This window comes from Cherax quadricarinatus, unplaced genomic scaffold (genome assembly GCF_038502225.1).
Source record: "Cherax quadricarinatus isolate ZL_2023a unplaced genomic scaffold, ASM3850222v1 Contig1830, whole genome shotgun sequence".
Classification (NCBI taxonomy): domain Eukaryota; kingdom Metazoa; phylum Arthropoda; class Malacostraca; order Decapoda; family Parastacidae; genus Cherax; species Cherax quadricarinatus.
This window is the reverse complement of record NW_027196856.1, coordinates 46,394-71,919: the sequence shown is the minus strand read 5'-3', so window position 1 is coordinate 71,919 and position 25,526 is coordinate 46,394. Positions and strand designations below refer to the sequence as shown.

Below are 25,526 nucleotides of genomic sequence, written 5' to 3'. Positions count from 1 at the left end.
TGTCCACCTTGTCAATTCCTCTCAGTATTTTGTATGTCGTTATCATGTCCCCCCTATCTCTCCTGGTTAATTTCCCTTAACTTCTCCTCGTAGGACATACCTCTTAGCTCTGGGACTAGTCTTGTTGCAAACCTTTGCACTTTCTCTAGTTTCTTTACGTGCTTGGCTAGGTGTGGGTTCCAAACTGGTGCCGCATACTCCAATATGGGCCTAACGTACACGGTGTACAGGGTCCTGAACGATTCCTTATTAAGATGTCGGAATGCTGTTCTGAGGTTTTCTAGGCGCCCATATGCTGCAGCAGTTATTTGGTTGATGTGGGCTTCAGGAGATGTGCCTGGTGTTATACTCCCCCCAAGTTCTTTTTCCTTGAGTGAGGTTTGTAGTCTCTGGCCCCTTAGACTGTACTCCGTCTGCGGTCTTCTTTGCCCTTCCCCAATCTTTGCACTTGGTGGGGTTGAACTCTAGGGGCCAATTGCTGGACCAGGTCTCCAGCCTGGCCAGATCCTTTTGTAGTTCTGCCTGGTCTTCGATCGAATGAATTCTTCTCATCAACTTCACGTCATCTGCAAACAGGGACATTTCGGAGTTTATTCCTTTCGTCATGTCTTTCACAAATACCAGAAAGAACACTGGTCCTAGGACTGACCCCTGTGGGATCCCGCTGGTCACAGGTGCCCACTCTGACACCTCGCCACGTACCATGACTCGCTGCTGTCTTCCTGACAAGTATTCCCTGATCCATTGTAGTGCCTTCCCTGTTATCCCTGCCTGGTCCTCCAGGTTTTGCACTAATTTCCTGTGTGTGTGTGTGTGTGTGTGTGTGTGTGTGTGTGTGTGTGTGTGTGTGTGTGTGTGTGTGTGTGTTTGTGTGTTTAGCGTTCTGATTTGCTCTAGAGGGAAGGAAGGTACTGTAGACTGTATGGGTACGGTGGTGATACTGCAGATTTGCTCTAGGATAAATAATAGCCAGCTGACTAACTCACCTGGACATGCGGGTGGTGGGTGATATGGCTTAGCACAGGACGTGACGGATCATCACACTAACCTGCGCGGGTGGGTGAGGAGTGATTACAAGCTCTTGTACCACGGTGAGGGTGAAGTGGGCAGTGTCTGTACCCGCACCGTTGGCTGCCACGCAAGTGTACCCGCCTGCATCCGACGGCCCCGCCCGTACCCCTCCTGCTACTGCACCTCGCACCCACACACGGCCACTGCTCACACCCACGCTTCCCCCCACCGTCCCCAGCTCGCCACTCACGCCATCACGTGACCAACTGTTTAGGAGAGAATTTTTCTGCGTTAAACATTATGTTTAGTGTATTATTTCTAGCACATTGAAGCACTTACTATAATAATAATAATAATAATAATAATAATAATAATAATAATAATAATAATGTAATAATAATAATGTAATTTTATTATAAATAATAATTGTTGTTTTTTAACACCTTGGCCGTCTTCCACTGAGGCAAAGTGATTATTATTATTATAATCAAGGGGGAAGTGCTAAACCCGTCGGAGTATACAGCGCCTGTGGGGGGGGATGGAAGGTATTCCGGGTTAATTCAGGGAACTGGAACACAGATCCAGTTCCCTAGATCAAGAGCTCCTCACCAGCGTCAAGGAACCTTCCTTGAGGGGTGAGGCAAAGTGAGCGGAAAAATAAGAAATACTTCACGTACACTCACTCCATCACCGTGTTGCCAGAAACACGCCGATACTACAGTTGAAAACTGCACATATTATCCCCTTCCCTCAGAGCACAGGCACTGCACTTCCCACTTCCAGGTTTCAAGTTTGGTTAACCGGTTTCTCTGTATCCGTTCATAAATGTTACTTTACTCACACACCAACAGCACGACAAATCCTTAAACTTACTTGTCACTCCTAAAACACGCTTGCTGGAAGTTTAATCTCCACGAATACAAAACCTCCTCTACCTCCTCCCTCCATCTTTCCCTAGGACGATCCCTACCAGCCTTCCCTCCACTACAGGTTTATACGCCCTCCAAGCCATCGTATTTTGTTCCATCCTCTCTAAGTCTCCGAATCACCTCAACATTCCCTCTTCAGCCCTCTGGATAATACTTTTAGTAACCTCCGCACCTCCTAATATCCAAGCTGCGAATTCTTTGCATGATATTCACACCACACATTGTTCTCAGACACGACATCTCCATTGCCTCCAGACTTCTCCATGATGCAACATTCACAACACATGTTTCGCACCCTTATAACAGGGTTTGTACCACTATATTCTCATACAATCTCCAATTATGCCTCAATGGAAAACGTTGTTTGTCTCAGCTGATGCCTCAGTGCTCTGGTTCACCTCGTCTTTCATAGTCCCATCTGCTGACAAGTCCACTCCCAAACAGCTGAACATTTTCTCCATACTCCCTCCCTCCAATATGGTATCGAATCATTCATCACCAACCTCTGGAACTTTTCCTCAGATTCTCGGCAAAAAGAATCTGTGGTAAGTTGAACTTGTCACCTTGTGTTAGATTCTTTATCTTTTAATCCCAAACCTTTTCCCAACACCCGAGTGCTCACTTCTCTTCCAACACCATCTATAAATATATTGAAAAACCATGGTGACATCACGCATTCCTGTCTAAGGCCTACTTTTGCTGGGAAATAATCTCTTCCTCTCCTACATACCCTAACATAAGCCTCAGTATCCTTGTATAAACTTGACAGCTTTCAGTAACCTTCCACCTATTCCATACATTTGCAACATCTGCCACATTGCTCCCCTATCCACCCTATCATATGCCTTCTCCATACCCAAAAATGCAGTTGAAACTTCCGTATCCTTATCTAAATACCTTTTGTTTATATGCTTCAATGTAAATACTTAGTCTACATATCCTCTACGGAGGCTCTCTTGCCATTAATTCTTTCAGTAATATCTCTACTATACAAACCATACCCCCGGCCGGGATTGAACCCGCGGTCATAGAGTCTCAAAACTCCAGCCCGTCGCGCTAACCACTAGACCAGCTAGCCACAATAAGATTCATCCAACTAGGTATATTTCTACACCTATGGTGTAGAAATATACCTAGTTGGATGAATCTTATTGTGGCTAGCTGGTCTAGTGGTTAGCGCGACGGGCTGGAGTTTTGAGACTCTATGACCGCGGGTTCAATCCCGGCCGGGGGTATGGTTTATTTGCAATCGTGTCATTACGATTTCTTAAGTCAACTCTACTATACACCTTGCCAAGAATACTCAACAGGGTTATTCCCCTATAATTTTTACTTTCTCTTTTGTCCCTTTAGCCTTTATACAAAGGAACTATCCTTGCTCTCAGTCAATCCCTAGGTACCTTCCCCTCTTTCATACATTTATTTAATAAAGTCACCAACCACTCCAATACTATATTCCCACCTGCTTTTATTATTATTATTATTATTATTATTATTATTATTATTATTATTATTATTATTATTATTATTATTATTATTATTATTATTATTATTATTATTATTATTATTATTATTATTATTATTGTTAATGTTATTGTTGTTACTTTATTTTTTAACAAAATGGCCGTCTCCCACCTAGGGAGGGTGAGCCGAGAAAGATGAAATTTAAAGTTCTTTAATTTTCCATTTAATAATTTATTCAGGAGAAGAGGTTACTAGCTGCTTGCTCCAATTATTATTATTATTATTATTATTATTATTATTATTATTATTATTATTATTATTATTATTATTATTATTATTATCATTATTATTATTATTATTATTATATTTTCCTTACACATAATGGTTTACAAATTTATTAATATTATGTGTAGTAAGACACACACATGAATGGTTATTACAAATAATAATATACATAAATGTTAATGTTCGTTATTATGGATATATAAACTGGTACTGTTATTTACCGTAATGTATGTATGTATTTTAATTACTTTTAATGAAGAATATACATACCAAAAATGTTATTATCTGCAATGATGAATATATTCTAGTATTGTTCTTACTTACATTGAATATATATACCAGTGTATTGTTAATATATGTAATGACGACCATATGTACCAGTGATGTTAATACCTGTGCTCAAGAACATATACCTGTATTGTTCTTACTTATATTTTATGTATATTCAAGTATTGTAATGAACATATATATATATATATATATATATATATATATATATATATATATATATATATATATATATATATATATATATATATATATATATATATATATATATATATATATATATATATATATGTGGCATGCAAAGAGTACGTAACCTTTATTCGGCGCATGGACACACCCTCATTTACAGGCTATCTCCCCCAACCAGCGAACCAGGTTGCTAAGAGTTGGTGATGGGGCCCCATCGTTCAACTAGTGACCAGGTTCTAGCCAATAAGAAGGTGGGATTGGCAATCGCAGAGGTTATGTGGATACCGCTCTCCTGTCTGCCCTTGTCATTCCCATTCTAGAGCTGGTTGAGCACGGTCTGCTATCTTGTGGCTTCTATTTCTGCCTTGCTTACCGTGACGTGCACTATACTTATTACTGTACATAGTGTACATATTGCTGTTCTAAATTGGTGAAGGATAATATAAGTCTAAACTTTTTCTGCTGTGTTTCTTTTGCTCCCATTACACCTGGGATAACAGGCCTTTGAAATCCTAGGTTGTAATAATAAATTTCTCTATTCTTTCAGAGTGGTTGTTTTGCATATTTTGAAATCACCTGTTTACTGTGATCTTATTGCATATATATATATATATATATATATATATATATATATATATATATATATATATATATATATATATATATATATATATATATATATATATATAAACACTGATCTCTGGCTGAAGGAGACTCGAACCTACCTACTTCAGCCAGAGATCAGTGTTTGTGTATATTTCGCCTGCTTTTGCGAATTCCTTGCATTGTTCAAATCTCTAGTAAGGCTGATGCATGCAGGGGATCAGATGAAAAGCTGTAATACTTCTCCCTGAAAGCTTGCTGCCTTGGATCAAAGTCTAGCGCAAGCTAGAGTCCAAGGTATTGGTCCAGTGAGGGTAGATTGGTAAAGCACTGCGAACCTTGCTCCAAAGTTCGTAGCTTCGAGTTTCCTTCAGCCAGAGATCAGTGTTTGTGTATATTTCGCATTGTCTTGCGAATTCTAAGCATATATATATATATATATATATATATATATATATATATATATATATATATATATATATATATATATATATATATATATATATATATATGTGTCGTGCCGTATATGTAAAACTGGCCAATTAGCAAGAACTCGTTTAAAATTAAGTCCTTTCAAAAATTTTCTCTTATACGTTTAAAGATATATTTTTTTCATTAATGTTAATGTAAAAATTTTTAATTTTGCACCAAAAGAATCTTAGAAAACTTACCTAACCTTATTATAACAAGAACAATTTATTTTAGCCTAACCCAACTAAATATATTTTAGATTTGTTTACAATAATTTAATACTAAACAAACACAGTGAAATATATTTTTTTCGTTAGGTTCAGAATGATTTTGGCGAAATTATTGCATACACAAATTTTCACTTGTCCTATATGGCAAGATGAGCGTTGCTATTTAAGCCAAGATGGCAAGTTCTGCCTATTCGGCACGACATATATATATATATATATATATATGTATATATGTCGTGCCGAATAGGCAGAACTTGCGATCTTGGCTTAAATAGCAACGCTCATCTTGCCATATAGGACAAGTGAAAATTTGTGTATGCAATAATTTCGCCAAAATCATTCTGAACCTAACGAAAAAAATATATTTCACTGTGTTTGTTTAGTATTAAATTATTGTAAACAAATCTAAAATATATTTCGTTGGGTTAGGCTTAAATAAATTGTTCTTGTTATAATAAGGTTAGGTAAGTTTTCTAAGTTCCTTTTGGTGCAAAATTATAAATTTTTACATCAACATTAATGAAAAAAATATATCTTTAAACGTATAAGAGAAAATTTTAGAAAGGACTTAATTTTAAATGAGTTCTTGCTAATTGACCAGTTTTACATATTCGGCACGACATATATATATATATATATATATATATATATATATATATATATATATATATATATATATATATATATATATATCGTGCCGAATAGGCAGAACTTGCGATCTTGGCTTAAATAGCAACGCTCATCTTGCCATATAGGACAAGTGAAAATTTGTGTATGCAATAATTTCGCCAAAATCATTCTGAACCTAACGAAAAAAATATATTTGATTGTGTTTGTTTAGTATTAAATTATTGTAAACGTATTTAAAATATATTTAGTTGGGTTAGGCTAAAATAAATTGTTCTTGTTATAATAAGGTTAGGTAAGTTTTCTAAGATTCTTTTGGTGCAAAATTAAAATTTTTTACATTAACATTAATGAAAAAATATATCTTTAAACGTATAAGAGAAAATTTTAGAAAGGACTTAACTTTAAATGAGTTCTTGCTAACTGACCAGTTTTACATATTCGGCACGACATATATATATAATATATATATATATATATATATATATATATATATATATATATATATATATATATATATATAGCTAAGCTTTATGTGGAGGCCCTAACAGACAACAACAGAGCCCAAGGAAAGCCGAGAAGGGAAAATGACAGTCCACTGAGCCCAAGTACATTAGCCAGTGAAACTGATGAAAGGAAAGCTGCAGTGGAGGAAACCAAATTAAATGAGGGGATACACAGGGATATGCAGTGGGAGAATGAAAGGGTGAGGTCAGTCTTTGTGTATGGGCTCCAGGAAGTCGAAGGGGAAACATATGAAGCAAGAAAACAAGGGGAAAAAAAAGCAATTGAAAGCATCATGAAAGCAATAGGAGAAGACGATATGACCCAGCTGGAAAATTTTCGGAGAATAGGGGGGTTTGTAAAAAAAAGAACCCGGCCAGTGAGAGTGACCTTCAAGGCAGAAGCGACTCGGACCAGGATCCTGCAGGAGAAAGCACGATTAAGGGACATGACGGCATACAGGAAGGTGTATCTCGACCGCGACAGAACACAAGAAGAAAGGAAGAAACTGAGAGAGATGGTACAAAGGCGAAAGGAGGAAAGAGAGGGGATGGAGAAGACAGACAGGAGATCCCAGACCCAGGAAGAAGATCAAATACAGCCTCCCTCACAACTTTCTATAGAAGCCTCCCAACCAGGTCAACCCCAGTGCAACCAAACACTCTAAATCAAAACACCCATGCCACATCCAATGCCCCCACCCACTACATTACAAACTTCACCCCCACAGCAACAACCCATAGTTCCTTACCAGGTCTCCCACTTCCCCAACCCCAATATACTTCCCAGACCACAGTCTTAGAAAAGAAGTTGAAGGTGTGGTATACAAATGCAGATGGAATAACAAACAAGTATGAGGAGTGGCACGAAAGAATCAAAGAGACATCCCCAGACATAATAGCACTCACAGAAACAAAACTCACCAGAATAATAACAGATTCAATCTTTCCATCCGGATATCAAATCCTCAGGAAAGACAGAGGGAGGAGAGGGGGAGGAGGAGTTGCACTGCTCATTAAAAACCAGTGGGGTTTTGAGAAAATGGAAGGAATGGATGGCATGGGCGAAAGGGACTACTTAGTAGGAACAATCCAGTCTGAGGGACATAAGGTGATAATTGCAGTAATGTACAACCCACCACAGAACTGCAGGAGGCCAAGAGAAGAATACGATGAGAGCAACAGAGCAATGATCGACACACTAGCCGAGGTGGCCAGGAGAGCACACATGGGGGGAGCAAAGTTACTAGTTATGGGTGATTTCAATCACAAGGAGATTGACTGGGAAAACCTGGAGCCCCATGGGGGTCCCGAAACATGGAGAGCCAAGATGATGGATGTGGTACTGGAGAACCTCATGCATCAACATGTTAGAGACACTACCAGAGAGAGAGGAGAGGATGAACCAGCAAGGTTGGACCTTGTATTCACCATGAGTAGTTCGGACATCGAGGGTATCATGTATGAAAGGCCCCTGGGAGCTAGTGATCATGTGGTTCTGTGCTTCGACTACATAGTTGAGCTCCAAGTGGAGAGAGTAGCAGGAATAGGCTGGGAAAAACCAAACTACAAAAGGGGGAACTACTCAGGCATGAGGAACTTCCTTCAAGACATTCAGTGGGAGAGGGAACTGACAGGAAAACCAGTACAAGAAATGATGGACTATGTAGCAACAAAATGCAAGGAGGCAGAGGAGAGGTTTGTTCCCAAGGGAAACAGAAATAATGGGAAGAACAGAACGAGTCCTTGGTTCACCCAAAGGTGTAGGGAGGCAAAAACTAGGTGTACTAGAGAATGGAAAAGGTACAGAAGACAGAGAACTCAGGAAAATAAAGAAATCAGCCGAAGAGCCAGAAACGAATATGCACAGATAAGAAGGGAGGCTCAGAGACAATATGAAAATGACATAGCATCAAAAGTAAAGACTGACCCGAAGCTGTTGTACAGCCACATCAGGAGGAAAACAACAGTCAAGGACCAGGTAATCAGACTGAGGAAGGGTGATGGGGAATTCACAAGAAACGACCGAGAGGTATGTCAGGAGCTCAACACAAGATTTAAAGAGGTATTTACAGTGGAAACCAGTAGGACTCCAAGAAATCAGAACAGGGGGGCACACCAGCAAGTGCTGGATGAGGTACATATAACCAAGGAGGAGGTGAAGAAGCTGCTATGCGAACTTGACACCTCAAAGGCGGTGGGACCAGACAACATCTCTCCATGGGTCCTTAAAGAGGGAGCAGAGATATTGTGTGAGCCATTAACAAAGATCTTCAACACATCATTTGAAACTGGGCAACTCCCTGAGGTATGGAAAATGGCAAATGTAGTCCCAATTTTTAAAAAGGGAGACAGACATGAGGCACTAAACTACAGACCTGTATCACTAACGTGTATAGTATGCAAGGTCATGGAGAAGATCATCAGGAGGAGAGTGGTGGGGCACCTGGAAAGAAACAAGTGTATAATTGACAACCAGCACGGTTTCAGGGAAGGAAAATCCTGTGTCACAAACCTACTAGAGTTTTATGACAAGGTGACAGAAGTAAGACAAGAGAGAGAGGGGTGGATCGACTGCATATTTTTGGACTGCAAGAAGGCCTTCGACACAGTTCCTCACAAGAGGTTACTGCAAAAGCTAGAGGACCAGGCACACATAACAGGAAAGGCACTGCAATGGATCAGAGAATATCTGACAGGGAGGCAACAACGAGTCATGGTACGCGACGAGGTGTCAGAGTGGGCGCCTGTGACAAGCGGGGTTCCACAGGGGTCAGTCCTAGGACCTGTGCTGTTCTTGGTATACGTGAACGACATAACGGAAGGGATAGACTCAGAAGTGTCCTTGTTTGCAGATGATGTGAAGTTAATGAGAAGAATCAAATCGGACGAGGATCAGGCAGGACTACAAAGAGACCTGGACAGGCTACAAGCCTGGTCCAGCAACTGGCTCCTTGAATTTAACCCTGCCAAATGCAAAGTCATGAAGATTGGGGAAGGGCAAAGAAGACCGCAGACACAATATAGTTTAGATGGCCAAAGACTGCAAACCTCACTCAAGGAAAAAGATCTGGGGGTGAGTATAACACCGAGCATATCTCCTGAGGCGCACATCAATCAGATAACTGCTGCAGCATACGGGCGCCTGGCAAACCTACGGATAGCGTTCCGATACCTCAGTAAGGATTCGTTTAAGACTCTGTATACCATCTACGTCAGGCCCATACTGGAGTATGCAGCACCAGTTTGGAATCCACACCTAGTCAAGCACGTCAAGAAATTAGAGAAAGTGCAAAGGTTTGCAACAAGACTAGTCCCAGAGCTACGGGGATTGTCCTATGAAGAAAGGTTGAGGGAAATCGGCCTGACGACACTGGAGGACAGGAGGGTCAGGGGAGACATGATAACGACATATAAAATACTGCGCGGAATAGACGAGGTGGACAAAGACGGGATGTTCCAGAGATGGGACACAGACACAAGAGGTCACAATTGGAAGTTGAAGACTCAGATGAATCAAAGGGATGTTAGGAAGTATTTCTTCAGTCATAGAGTAGTCAGGCCATGGAATAGCCTAGAAAGTGATGTAGTGGAGGCAGGAACCATACATAGTTTTAAGGCGAGGTATGATAGAGCTCATGGGGCAGGGAGAGAGAGGACCTAGTAGCAATCAGCGAAGAGGCGGGGCCAGGAGCTGTGACTCGACCCCTGCAACCACAAATAGGTGAGTACAAATAGGTGAGTACACACATGAGGTAGTAGGTTGGTAGACAGCAACCACCCAGGGAAGTACTACCGTCCTGCCAGATGACTGTGAAACAGAAACCTGTAACTGTTTTGCATGATGGTAGGATTGCTGGTGTCTTTTTCTGTCTCATAAACACGCTAGATAACAGGGATATCTTGCTACTCCAACTTACACTTTGGTCACACTTCACAGACATGCACATGCATATATATATACATACATCTAGGTTTTTCTCCTTTTTCTACATAGCTCTTGTTCTTCTTTATTTCTTCTATTGTCCATGGGGAAGTGGAAAAGAATCTTTCCTCCGTAAGCCATGCGTGTCGTATGAGGCGACTAAAATGCCGGGAGCAATGGGCTAGTAACCCCTTCTCCTGTAGACATTTACTAAAAAAGAGAAGAAGAAAAACTTTATAAAACTGGGATGCTTGAATGTGCGTGGATGTAGTGCAGATGACAAGAAACAGATGATTGCTGATGTTATGAATGAAAAGAAGTTGGATGTCCTGGCCCTAAGCGAAACAAAGCTGAAGGGGGTAGGGGAGTTTCGGTGGGGGGAAATAAATGGGATTAAATCTGGAGTATCTGAGAGAGTTAGAGCAAAGGAAGGGGTAGCAGTAATGTTGAATGATCAGTTATGGAAGGAGAAAAGAGAATATGAATGTGTAAATGCAAGAATTATGTGGATTAAAGTAAAGGTTGGATGCGAGAAGTGGGTCATAATAAGCGTGTATGCACCTGGAGAAGAGAGGAATGCAGAGGAGAGAGAGAGATTTTGGGAGATGTTAAGTGAATGTATAGGAGCCTTTGAACCAAGTGAGAGAGTAATTGTGGTAGGGGACCTGAATGCTAAAGTAGGAGAAACTTTTAGAGAGGGTGTGGTAGGTAAGTTTGGGGTGCCAGGTGTAAATGATAATGGGAGCCCTTTGATTGAACTTTGTATAGAAAGGGGTTTAGTTATAGGTAATACATATTTTAAGAAAAAGAGGATAAATAAGTATACAAGATATGATGTAGGGCGAAATGACAGTAGTTTGTTGGATTATGTATTGGTAGATAAAAGACTGTTGAGTAGACTTCAGGATGTACATGTTTATAGAGGGGCCACAGATATATCAGATCACTTTCTAGTTGTAGCTACACTGAGAGTAAAAGGTAGATGGGATACAAGGAGAATAGAAGCATCAGGGAAGAGAGAGGTGAAGGTTTATAAACTAAAAGAGGAGGCAGTTAGGGAAAGATATAAACAGCTATTGGAGGATAGATGGGCTAATGAGAGCATAGGCAATGGGGTCGAAGAGGTATGGGGTAGGTTTAAAAATGTAGTGTTAGAGTGTTCAGCAGAAGTTTGTGGTTACAGGAAAGTGGGTGCGGGAGGGAAGAGGAGCGATTGGTGGAATGATGATGTAAAGAGAGTAGTAAGGGAGAAAAAGTTAGCATATGAGAAGTTTTTACAAAGTAGAAGTGATGCAAGGAGGGAAGAGTATATGGAGAAAAAGAGAGAGGTTAAGAGAGTGGTGAAGCAATGTAAAAAGAGAGCAAATGAGAGAGTGGGTGAGATGTTATCAACAAATTTTGTTGAAAATAAGAAAAAGTTTTGGAGTGAGATTAACAAGTTAAGGAAGCCTAGAGAACAAATGGATTTGTCAGTTAAAAATAGGAGAGGAGAGTTATTAAATGGAGAGTTAGAGGTATTGGGAAGATGGAGGGAATATTTTGAGGAATTGTTAAATGTTGATGAAGATAGGGAAGCTGTGATTTCGTGTATAGGGCAAGGAGGAATAACATCTTGTAGGAGTGAGGAAGAGCCAGTTGTGAGTGTGGGGGAAGTTCGTGAGGCAGTAGGTAAAATGAAAGGGGGTAAGGCAGCCGGGATTGATGGGATAAAGATAGAAATGTTAAAAGCAGGTGGGGATATAGTTTTGGAGTGGTTGGTGCAATTATTTAATAAATGTATGGAAGAGGGTAAGGTACCTAGGGATTGGCAGAGAGCATGCATAGTTCCTTTGTATAAAGGCAAAGGGGACAAAAGAGAGTGCAAAAATTATAGGGGGATAAGTCTGTTGAGTATACCTGGTAAAGTGTATGGTAGAGTTATTATTGAAAGAATTAAAAGTAAGACTGAGAATAGGATAGCAGATGAACAAGGAGGCTTTAGGAAAGGTAGGGGGTGTGTGGACCAGGTGTTTACAGTGAAACATATAAGTGAACAGTATTTAGATAAGGCTAAAGAGGTCTTTGTGGCATTTATGGATTTGGAAAAGGCGTATGACAGGGTGGATAGGGGGGCAATGTGGCAGATGTTGCAGGTGTATGGTGTAGGAGGTAGGTTACTGAAAGCAGTGAAGAGTTTTTACGAGGATAGTGAGGCTCAAGTTAGAGTACATAGGAAAGAGGGAAATTATTTCCCAGTAAAAGTAGGCCTTAGACAAGGATGTGTGATGTCACCGTGGTTGTTTAATATATTTATAGATGGGGTTGTAAGAGAAGTAAATGCGAGGGTCTTGACAAGAGGCGTGGAGTTAAAAGATAAAGAATCACACATAAAGTGGGAGTTGTCACAGTTGCTCTTTGCTGATGACACTGTGCTCTTGGGAGATTCTGAAGAGAAGTTGCAGAGATTGGTGGATGAATTTGGTAGGGTGTGCAAAAGAAGAAAATTAAAAGTGAATACAGGAAAGAGTAAGGTTATGAGGATAACAAAAATATTAGGTGATGAAAGATTGGATATCAGATTGGAGGGAGAGAGTATGGAGGAGGTGAATGTATTCAGATATTTGGGAGTGGACGTGTCAGCGGATGGGTCTATGAAGGATGAGGTGAATCATAGAATTGATGAGGGGAAAAGGGTGAGTGGTGCACTTAGGAGTCTGTGGAGACAAAGAACTTTGTCCTTGGAGGCAAAGAGGGGAATGTATGAGAGTATAGTTTTACCAACACTCTTATATGGGTGTGAAGCATGGGTGATGAATGTTGCAGCGAGGAGAAGGCTGGAGGCAGTGGAGATGTCATGTCTGAGGGCAATGTGTGGTGTGAATATAATGCAGAGAATTCGTAGTTTGGAAGTTAGGAGGAGGTGCGGGATTACCAAAACTGTTGTCCAGAGGGCTGAGGAAGGGTTGTTGAGGTGGTTCGGACATGTAGAGAGAATGGAGCGAAACAGAATGACTTCAAGAGTGTATCAGTCTGTAGTGGAAGGAAGGCGGGGTAGGGGTCGGCCTAGGAAAGGTTGGAGGGAGGGGGTAAAGGAGGTTTTGTGTGCGAGGGGCTTGGACTTCCAGCAGGCGTGCGTGAGCGTGTTTGATAGGAGTGAATGGAGACGAATGGTTTTTAATACTTGACGTGCTGTTGGAGTGTGAGCAAAGTAACATTTATGAAGGGGTTCAGGGAAACCGGCAGGCCGGACTTGAGTCCTGGAGATGGGAAGTACAGTGCCTGCACTCTGAAGGAGGGGTGTTAATGTTGCAGTTTAAAAACTGTAGTGTAAAGCACCCTTCTGGCAAGACAGTGATGGAGTGAATGATGGTGAAAGTTTTTCTTTTTCGGGCCACCCTGCCTTGGTGGGAATCGGCCAGTGTGATAATAAAAAAAAAATTGTTAGGTAAGACACATATGCAACAGTTAGGTATCTTTATTTTGAAACGTTTCGCCTACACAGTAGGCTTCTTCAGTCGAGTACAGAAAAGTTGATAGAAGCAGAAGATACTTGAAGACGATGTAATCAGTCCATCACCCTTAAAGTTTTGAGGTGGTCAGTCCCTCAGTCTGGAGAAGAGCATTGTTCCATAGAATGAAACAATATGGAGATGAAGTGACAGGATGGAGCCTATTTATAGCGCCAACAGGTGAGACGTAGGTCTCTCAGGCCGATTCCCACCAAGGCAGGGTGGCCCGAAAAAGAAAAACTTTCACAATCATTCACTCCATCACTGTCTTGCCAGAAGGGTGCTTTACACTACAGTTTTTAAACTGCAACATTAACACTCCTCCTTCAGAGTGCAGGCACTGTACTTCCCATCTCCAGAACTCAAATCCGGCCTGCCGGTTTCCCTGAACCCCTTCATAAATGTTACTTTGCTCACACTCCAACAGCACGTTAAGTATTAAAAACCATTTGTCTCCATTCACTCCTATCAAACACGCTCACGCATACCTGCTGGAAGTCCAAGCCCCTCGCACACAAAACCTCATTTACCCCCTCCCTCCAACCTTTCCTAGAAGTCCTTCCCACTACAGACTGATTTGGCTCCATTCTCTCTACATGTCCGAACCACCTCAACAACCCTTCCTCAGCCCTCTGGACAACAGTTTTGGTAATCCCGCACCTCCTTCTAACTTCCAAACTACGAATTCTCTGCATTATATTCACACCACACATTGCCCTCAGACATGACATCTCCACTGCCTCCAGCCTTCTCCTCGCTGCAACATTCATCACCCATGCTTCACACCCATATAAGAGCGTTGGTAAAACTATACTCTCATACATTCCCCTCTTTGCCTCCAAGGACAAAGTTCTTTGTCTCCACAGACTCCTAAGTGCACCACTCACCCTTTTCCCCTCATCAATTCTATGATTCACCTCATCTTTCATAGACCCATCCGCTGACACGTCCACTCCCAAATATCTGAATACATTCACCACCTCCATACTCTCTCCCTCCAATCTGATATCCAATCTTTCATCACCTAATCTTTTTGTTATCCTCATAACCTTACTCTTTCCTGTATTCACTTTTAATTTTCTTCTTTTGCACACTCTACCAAATTCATCCACCAGTCTCTGTAACTTCTCTTCAGAATCTCCCAAGAGCACAGTGTCATCAGCAAAGAGCAACTGTGACAACTCCCACTTTATGTGTGATTCTTTATCTTTTAACTCCACGCCTCTTGCCAAGACCCTCGCATTTACTTCTCTTACAACCCCATCTATAAATATATTAAACAACCACGGTGACATCACACATCCTTGTCTAAGGCCTACTTTTACTGGGAAATAATTTCCCTCTTTTCTACATACTCTAACTTGAGCCTCACTATCCTCGTAAAAACTCTTCACTGCTTTCAGTAACCTACCTCCTACACCATACACCTGCAACATCTGCCACATTGCCCCCCTATCCACCCTGTCATACGCCTTTTCCAAATCCATAAATGCCACAAAGATCTCTTTAGCTTTATCTAAATACTGTTCATTTATATGTTTCACTGTAAACACCTGGTCCACACACCCCCTACCTTTCCTAAAGCCTCCTTGTTCATCTGCTATCATATTCTCCGTCTTACTCTTAATTCTTTCAATAATACCTCTACCATACACTTTACCAGGTATACTCAACAGACTTATCCCCCTATAATTTTTGCACTCTCTTTTGTCCCCTTTGCCGTTATACAAAGGAACTATGCATGCTCTCTGCCAATCCCTAGGTAATTTACCCTCTTCCATATATTTATTAAATAATTGCACCAGCCACTCCAAAACTATATCCCCACCTGCTTTTAACATTTCTATCTTTATCCCATCAATCTCGGCTGCCTTACCCCCTTTCATTTTACCTACTGCCTCACGAACTTCCCCCACACTCACAACTGGCTCTTCCTCACTCCTACAAGATGTTATTCCTCCTTGCCCTATACACGAAATCACAGCTTCCCTATCTTCATCAACATTTAACAATTCCTCAAAATATTCCCTCCATCTTCCCAATACCTCTAACTCTCCATTTAATAACTCTCCTCACCTATTTTTAACTGAAAAATCCATTTGTTCTCTAGGCTTCCTTAACTTGTTAATCTCACTCCAAAACTTTTTCTTATTTTCAACAAAATTTGTTGATAACATCTCACCCACTCTCTCATTTGCTCTCTTTTTACATTGCTTCACCACTCTCTTAACCTCTCTCTTTTTCTCCATATACTCTTCCCTCCTTGCATCACTTCTACTTTGTAAAAACTTCTCATATGCTAACTTTTTCTCCCTTACTACTCTCTTTACATCATCATTCCACCAATCGCTCCTCTTCCCTCCCGCACCCACTTTCCTGTAACCACAAACTTCTGCTGAACACTCTAACACTACATTTTTAAACCTACCCCATACCCCTTCGACCCCATTGCCTATGCTCTCATTAGCCCATCTATCCTCCAATAGTTGTTTAAATCTTTCCCTAACTGCCTCCTCTTTTAGTTTATAAACCTTCACCTCTCTCTTCCCTGATGCTTCTATTCTCCTTGCATCCCATCTACCTTTTACTCTCAGTGTAGCTACAACTAGAAAGTGATCTGATATATCTGTATATATATATATATATATATATATATATATATATATATATATATATATATATATATATATATATATATATATATATATGTCGTGCCGAATATGTAAAACTGGTCAATTAGCAAGAACTCATTTAAAATTAAGTCCTTTCTAAAATTTTCTCTTATACGTTTAAAGATATATTTTTTTCATTAATGTTAATGTAAAAAAATTTAATTTTGCACCAAAAGAATCTTAGAAAACTTACCTAACCTTATTATAACAAGAACAATTTATTTTAGCCTAACCCAACTAAATATATTTTAGATTTGTTTACAATAATTTAATACTAAACAAACACAGTGAAATATATTTTTTTCGTTAGGTTCAGAATGATTTTGGCGAAATTATTGCATACACAAATTTTCACTTGTCCTATATGGCAAGATGAGCGTTGCTATTTAAGCCAAGATCGCAAGTTCTGCCTATTCGGCACGACATATATATATATATATATATATATATATATATATATATATATATATATATATATATATATATATATATATATATATATATATATATATATATATATATATATATATATAGGACATATATATATATATATCGTGTGCCGAATAGGCAGAACTTGCGATCTTGGCTTAAATAGCAACGCTCATCTTGCCATATAGGACAAGCGAAAATTTGTGTATGCAATAATTTCGCCAAAATCATTCTGAACCTAACGAAAAAAATATATTTCACTGTGTTTGTTTAGTATTAAATTACTGTAAACAAATCTAAAATATATTTAGTTGGGTTAGGCTAAAATAAATTGCTCTTGTTATAATAAGGTTAGGTAAGTTTTCTAAGATTCTTTTGGTGCAAAATTAAAAATTTTTACATTAACATTAATGAAAAAAATATATCTTTAAACGTATAAGAGAAAATTTCAGAAAGGACTTAATTTTAAATGAGTTCTTGCTAATTGACCAGTTTTACATATTCGGCACGACATATATTTCTCAGTGCATTCAAAATTATTTGAACGTTAAAAATAATTTGTCTAAGATGGTCTGAAAAAGTTGTCACCTTAGACAAACTGAAATATCTTCCTCTTTCTGGTCAGTAAGTAAAGTCTGTGTTAATTATTAAGTTTCAGATTATTCCATAAACAAATTGACTATGATTAGGCCTCCAGAGTTCCCACTATACTACCATAGGTCTGTCTGTAAAGACATTCTTTAGCAGAAAAGTCATTGACCGTAATAGTTACGTAGATAAATGGTTCAGAGAACAGACAGGTTGATAAATTAGACACATGTGCAACACTTAGGTATCTTTAATGAGGAAACGTTTCGTCACACAATCCATTACGAAAAATAGTGAAAATCAGAAGTAGATTTGATAATCAGTTCCTCAGCCTGGATTCCATGATGGACTGATTACATCGAGTCCAGGCTTGGGGACTCATTACCTCAGTCTCCTTCTGATCTTCACTATTCTTCTTCGAATTGGACTGTGTGGCGAAACGTTTCCACAATGAAGAAGCCCAAGTGTTGCACATGTGTCTAATTAATCTTGAATGCTACAAAACTTAAAAATTTTGCCGTGAGAATGAGACTCAGGTTCAGCAAGAATCGTTCAGAATTTCTTGGTCCTTAACTCTGGTAACGGAGTTAACTTGACTAGTAACAGTTTTTCATATGTCAAATTTCAGTTAAGTAATTGGTGAGGCAGGAGTTGGAGGCACCAATTATTACTTGTAATTATAGTTTCCATGTCTTCAACTAAGTTCTAGCTTAACTTTCGTTTTCAACTTAGGAACGCTTTATCCGATTAGCTTCAAATTTTATACTATAGTTAACTATGACTGAGGAAGGTTCGTGGAACAATTAGCATGTACGGACCCATTTCGTGTACACCCTGCCTCCCCATTCTTGTACACCCTGCCTCCCCATTCTTGTACACCCTGCCTCCCCATTCTTGTACACCCTGCCTCCCCATTCCTGTACACCCTGCCTCCCCATCCCCATTCCTTCTTGTACACCCTGCCTCCCCATTCCTGTACACCCTGCCTCCCCATTCCTGTACACCCTGCCTCCCCATGTACACCCTGGCTCTCCATTCCTGTTCAACCTGCCTCTCCATTCCTGTACACCCTGCCTCCCCATTCCTGTACACCCTGCCTCCCCATTCCTGTACACCCTGCCTCCCCATTCCTGTACACCCTGCCTCCCCATTCCTGTACACCCTGCCTCCCCATTCACCACAGCCACATCTAAAGTCCTGATGCCTTCCGATGCAAATATAAACCACACCCACTCTTGGTTTGCAAGTATTTACCTAAGAAACCAGCTTCTAGTTGGCTTTAAACCTAAACCACTTGTGTTGCGAACTTGGTGTAATATTGGTAATTTTAGGTAGTGTGTAAGGTGCCGTTTAATTTCGAAATGATACAGCAGTACTGTTTCTGGAGTATGCCACCTCAACTTTTTATTATAGTTAAAATAAGCTCTAAAACCATAAGGGATGGACGATGGTTTTCCTCCTAAACATCAGTCATCAATACCAGATGCATGTTATGACGGGAAAGAAACTGTTTAGGGGTTTAGACTGTGTAGTTTCATCCTTCATAATTTTCTAATCTAGTTAATAAATTTGACAGTGTTAGGTTCTAAGCTTTAGATGAAGGATGCATCTTCTGGTCAGCTTTAAGCTTAAGTGTTGTTTTCTTCAGATTAAGCTTCTTCTTGATTTTGGGTTGTGTAAGTTTTAATTTACCAGTTTTATTCAACATATTGTGCTCCGTGAAATACCTGGAGAATGTCTCTACTGATCAGATGTCAGTGTCTGATGTTACTGAGTTACCCATGGGTAGATAATCTTGAAATTTTTGTAATGTATCCGTGACGTCTACTTACCCTGTTGCCCACTGTATTAAATTTATGTCACCTATCCTAAGGCTAAATAAAGATTACTAAACTTTGAATCGTTGATCAATCTTAGAGAAAAAAATGCGATTGATTTTGACTTGCTTAGGTCGCAATTTGCGTTCTTTTAAAAGACGAGACTAGGAAAACTGAAACTCATGTTTCAATAAGATAATTTGTGAGTTCCTTAATTAAACAATTGACTCCAACCTTACTACAACAGTAACTTAATAATGCAACTTCTGAGCGGCTTTAAACTAAGTGTTAGTGTATTATGAATTTTGATTTATGTGAGAACTACAAAATTCCTTTTCAGCTTCGTTTTAAACTTTTAAATCTGGTCTTTCATTGTACTAGATAGAATTTACGTTTTTCTGTGTATCGTATTTTGTCAATTTTAATTAAAGAACCTGGGATACTAATTAACATGAGATAATTTGTGGAATGTTCATGATTCCCCTTCAAGTCTTCAATGTTAAATTCAACTACACTACTGTTTTCACTTTCAGTGAGGTACCACTGAGTTACGCACCACCGGGATACCTTACTTGGGTAGCGCGGTGACACAAATACATCTTGCAGATTTATGTGTTGGTTTCTGTAAGTTAGGGTAGAGATTTAAAGTGGATTTGTTATAACCGGTAATAAATTTATGGTATCAGCTAGTGGAGGGGTTTATTGTGGGCGAGGTTGTTGCACTTGTTGTGTGGAGTGGGTGTGTATGGGCAAGTCTGATGTACCTATAATTTGGAATGGGTGAGCGTCGGCAAGACTGACATTCCTGTGTTGTGGAGAGAGTGAGCGTGAGCGAGGGTGACGCACTTGTAATGTGAAGGGGAATGAGAAGGAATGAGGCTGAAGAGGGTGAGCAAAGTCGAGGCTGAAAAACTTGTTGTGTAGAGGGGATAGTGGAGAGTGCGTGGGCGAGACTAACTCACCTGTAGTGTGGAGGAAGGGTGGGCGTGGGCGAGATTAACTCACCTGTAGTGTGGAGGAGGGTGGGCGTGGGCGAGACTCACCTGTAGTGTGGAGGAGGGTGGGCGTGGGCGAGACTCGCCTCTAGTGTGGAGGAGGGTGGGCGTGGGCGAGACTCGCCTCTAGTGTGGAGGAAAGGTGGGCGTGGGCGAGACTAACTCACCTGTAGTGTGGAGGAGGGTGGGCGTGGGAGAGACTAACTCACCTGTAGTGTGGAGGAGGGTGGGCGTGGGCGAGACTCACCTGTAGTGTGGAGGAGGGTGGGCGTGGGTGAGACTCGCCTCTAGTGTGGAGGAGGGTGGGCGTGGGAGACGAGACTAAGTGTGAAGGAGGGTGGGCTCACCTGTAGTGTGGAGGAGGATAGGGCGTGGGGAGAGGGTGGGCGTGGGCGACTAACTCACCTGTCGTGTGGAGGAGGGTGGGCGTGGGCGAGGCAGGGGATAGTGAAGGGATGGCCGTCTACCACCTCTAACATCCTCGTCAGCTCTGGGTCCATCCTTGGGGGAGAGTCTGTCAGCGGCGCCGCTAACCAGGTCAGGAGACAATGTTAGGTGTATACAGTTCTCCCACATCTTTGTTAATTAATGATATTACAAATATACGATAAAAGAAGTAATATATATATATATATATATATATATATATATATATATATATATATATATATATATATATATATATATATATATATATATATATATATATATATATATATATATATATATATATATATATATATATATATATATCCAAGCGAGGGGCTTGGACTTCCAGCAGGCATGCGTGAGCGTGTTTGATAGGAGTGAATGGAGACAAATGGTTTTTAATACTTGACGTGCTGTTGGAGTGTAGCAAAGTAACATTTATGCAATTCAAAACCGATCACAGTCCTGGAATGGGAAGTACAGGTGATTTCGGAATATGCAAAACAACCACTCTGAAAAAATAGAGAAATTCCAAGCGCTTTCGTGACTACTCACATTATCAAAAAATAGAGAAATAAGCGCTTTCCTACTGAACTAATGTGAGTAGTCACGAAAGCGCTTGGAATTTCTCTATTTTTTCAGAGTGGTTGTTTTGCATATATATATATATATATATATATATATATATATATATATATATATATATATATATATATATATATATATATATATATATATATATATATATATATATATATATATATATATATATATATATATATATATATATATGTCGTGCCGAATATGTAAAACTGGTCAATTAGCAAGAACTCATTTAAAATTAAGTCCTTTCTAAAATTTTCTTTTATACGTTTAAAGACATATTTTTTTCATTAATGTTAATGCAAAAAATTATAATTTTGCACCAAAAGAATCTTAGAAAACTTACCTAACCTTATTATAACAAGAACAATTTATTTTAGCCTAATCCAACTAAATATATTTTAGATTTGTTTACAGTAATTTAATACTAAATAAACATAGTGAAATATATATTTTTCGTTAGGTTCAATGATTTTGGAGAAATTATTGCATACACAAATTTTCACTTGTCTTATATGGCAAGATGAGCGTTGCTATTTAAGCCAAGATCGCAAGTTCTGCCTATTCGGCACGACATATATATATATATATATATATATATATATATATATATATATATATATATATATATATATATATCTTGACATGCATGTTACACATATCCAGGTATGTTCTGTAAATTCAGTAAGTAACATCAGTAACTTAGAGATGGAGTGGAGATACTTATATAACAGCTGATGCATCGTACGAAATGGAACGATTCATGGGTTTAGGCTGTGTCTTCCTCACAGGAAGCAAAATTTTGATGTTAGGCTGTATAAATTATGTGCCAATCTTATTAATATAATTGGTATCAGGAAAATATTTGGAAAATGTCTCTTTTAATCAGAAATAATTCTCGTGTGTGACTTTATTTGGTTATCAACTTAATATTGTTCTACAGAATGTGTCTGTAGCGTCTGTGTGTCCTCTGGACTATTGTTAAACAATCGTATGATATATTTTCTAAGTTTATATAATGCTTGTTTCCATACACACTTTATTTACTTTGTTTAAAACTGATCAGTCTTTCTTGAAGAAAATTTTGGTTTCATTTTGGCCTGTGTGGGTCTCGGTCTACTTTTTTTCTGACGAAATTGGATAAATTGAAATACCGCTTGTCATGCAATAATTTCTGAGTGTCACATCTGTTTAGCTTCAACATATCCATGCTCATAACTCGATAGTGTTACTTAAGCAGTTTCAAACTTAATGTGGTAATATTCGACTGCACTACCAAATTATGCAGTACTCTGCACTATTCAAATCGTGTGCGCTGAGACACAACTTGGGTTACGACATGAGTGATGTTTTTCTCACAGCGACCGGAATACATCAAGTAACGTTCGCAGAAATGTCGGGCAAGTAAACTTACTAATTTTCTATGTATCTGTTCCTCATTATCGCAAATTTTTGAAACCGATTGAATGATACCTAATAACAAATTTTTAACGAACTCACGGGATATATATTCTATTTATTATAGTTAATGTAAATAGTTACATTTATAAAAAATTTCGTCAACAATTACAATTTAATAGACTGGATGGTTTTCCGAGTAACTTTATTTTAGTAATGGTAAACTTAATGTCTTGTAGCTACAGTGGAAAAACAAGCATTTATCCGGAAAATTAAATTTACCTGGATGAATCTCATTAGATACATACCAGTAAATGGTAACAAAGATAATTATTCTTTATCAAAGTTACAGAAACATGTAGGAATTTTAGGACACCTAGGTTGCAAAAAATGTCCCCCTTTGATACTACAATCTATATCTCTACAAGTCACTCTGGATCTATATTAATTTCAAATCAAATATACATCACCAGGTATTCTGGTAAAACATTAATATAAATATGTGGACTGTATATTAAATTTAAAAAAATGAATACATATACATTGAAGGAGAATTTATCTTAATAACACTCACCAGTTAGTCTGGAGATGACGGTGTGTCATACACAAACCCCCTGCCTAAAATATGAAGAAAATACTGGCCAGAATTTCAACATAAATATAGACATCACTCAGCTGTGGTAATATCCTGTTTCCATCTAATTACGGAGTCCTGTCCAGTTGCCTAATTCTCACGTTCTGCAGGACTGCAATTCCAACAATTTTGGATACTATTTGAGAGGTTTTAAGCCCAATATAACCTCTAGAGCGACGAAATTCTTCCGATTTTCACTACCGTTTCTCTTGGTCAGTTCAAAACAATGGTGATTCACTCCAGCGACGCTAACCATTCTCGCTGGTTCTTTCTTTATTTACGAATTAATTTTTATTACCTACAATATATTCCATCAATTTACATACAAAAAATACTGTATTTTCGGAAAATCTACAGTATCTTCAACAATTTATGTAGTTCTGCCATTTATTGAAAACAGTAGTTAAAAAATTAGAAATATGTTCAATCAGTTTCTTTGGGAATTACATCCTCAATAACCTCCACGTAGTGTTCTTAGGAATAGCTGTACTGTACAAATAATTGTTTGTGTAGGCTGAAAGATTCAGTTCCTGGCTGGTTGCAGTCGTTTATTGCATATCAATACGCGTATAGGAAATGTAAGTCTCAGTACCTTGCAAACACGACGAGGCAGCTCAGGGGCTGAATTACTGAGCAATTAGGTAATTATTTTAGGCTATGACATGTGGTAAGTAAGCTATTGTATTCAGGTCTCGGGAAACATGCGCCTGACCACCCTATGAACAAGGCGTCTCTGGAAGTGCTTCTCGTCTGTCGCTCAGACACGGAGTTGAGAATCATAGCTAATTTGTACTTACTCTCTTTAAGCCAAGCGAGGTGGAACTAGCACTTACATGTGAACCAAAAGAGTCACGGGAACCAAAAGGGTGAAGAGAACCAGTAGGGTGAGGGAACCAGCAGGGTGAGGGAACCAGCAGGGTGAAGGAACCAGTAGGGTGAGGGAACCAGCAGGGTGAAGGAACCAGTAGGGTGAGGGAACCAGCAGGGTGAAGGAACCAGTAGGGTGAGGGAACCAGCAGGGTGAAGGAACCAGCAGGGTGAGGGAACCAGCAGGGTGAAGGAACCAGTAGGGTGAGGGGAAAAAATCAAGCTGAGGTGAACAAGTAATGTGAGGAGAACCAGAAGAATGAGGGGAACAGGAAGAATGAGAGGAACCAGAAGAACGAGGGGGATTAGAAGAATGAGATAAACCGGAAGAATGAGGGGAACCAAAAGAATGAGGAGAACCAGAAGAATGAGGGGAAAACCAGAAGAATGAGGGGAACCAGAAGAATGAGGAGAACCAGAAGAATGAGGGGATCCTGAAGAATTAGGGGAACCTGAAGAATGAGGGGAACCTGAAAAATGAGGGGAACCAGAAGAAAGAGGGGAACCGAAAGAATGAGGGGAACCAAAAGAAAAGTGGAACCGGAAGAATGAGGGGAACCAGAAGAAAAAGGGGAACCGGAAGAATGAGAGGAGGTAACAAAATTCTGGATACCATGAAAGTGACAGCCTATAAAACACAAGTGAACTATGAATATAATGAACATTATCAACGTGGGTGTGATGACTTACCCAGCACTGTGAGAGATGCGGGCGTGCTGGTGATGGGCGTGCGGAGGGCGCGGTGTCTAACACGACACAGAAACGAGGCGTGGGAGTCCGTCTGCCTCACCTCCTGTACGTACAGCGTTTGCTCAGAACCGTACACGTACCTGTAAACACGAAGATACTCACACAGTTACAGCCGTTCATGTATCAACCAGAGGATACACGAGTTTATACACATATATGTATCACTGGACACGAGGATACACACAGTGTTACATGAATGTATTAGTGAACAAAAGGACACACACACACACACACACACACACACACACACACACACACACACACACACACACACACACACAGAGTTACACACATTAAACGATAATTTCTGTTCTTTCGTAGGTATAAAATT

At 39.5% G+C, this 25,526-nt stretch overlaps 1 protein-coding gene across 1 annotated transcript; it reads right to left on the bottom strand.

The window, feature by feature from the left end:
- Positions 1 to 1,048: 1,048 nt before the first annotated feature.
- LOC138851730 (lachesin-like) lies at positions 1,049 to 25,275 on the bottom strand (the record flags this gene model as incomplete). Its single annotated transcript, XM_070081143.1, has 3 exons — positions 1,049 to 1,277; positions 20,920 to 21,043; positions 25,136 to 25,275. Coding segments are annotated over 3 exons (493 nt in total), but the record flags the coding sequence as incomplete, so codon positions are not given.
- Positions 25,276 to 25,526: the final 251 nt, after the last annotated feature.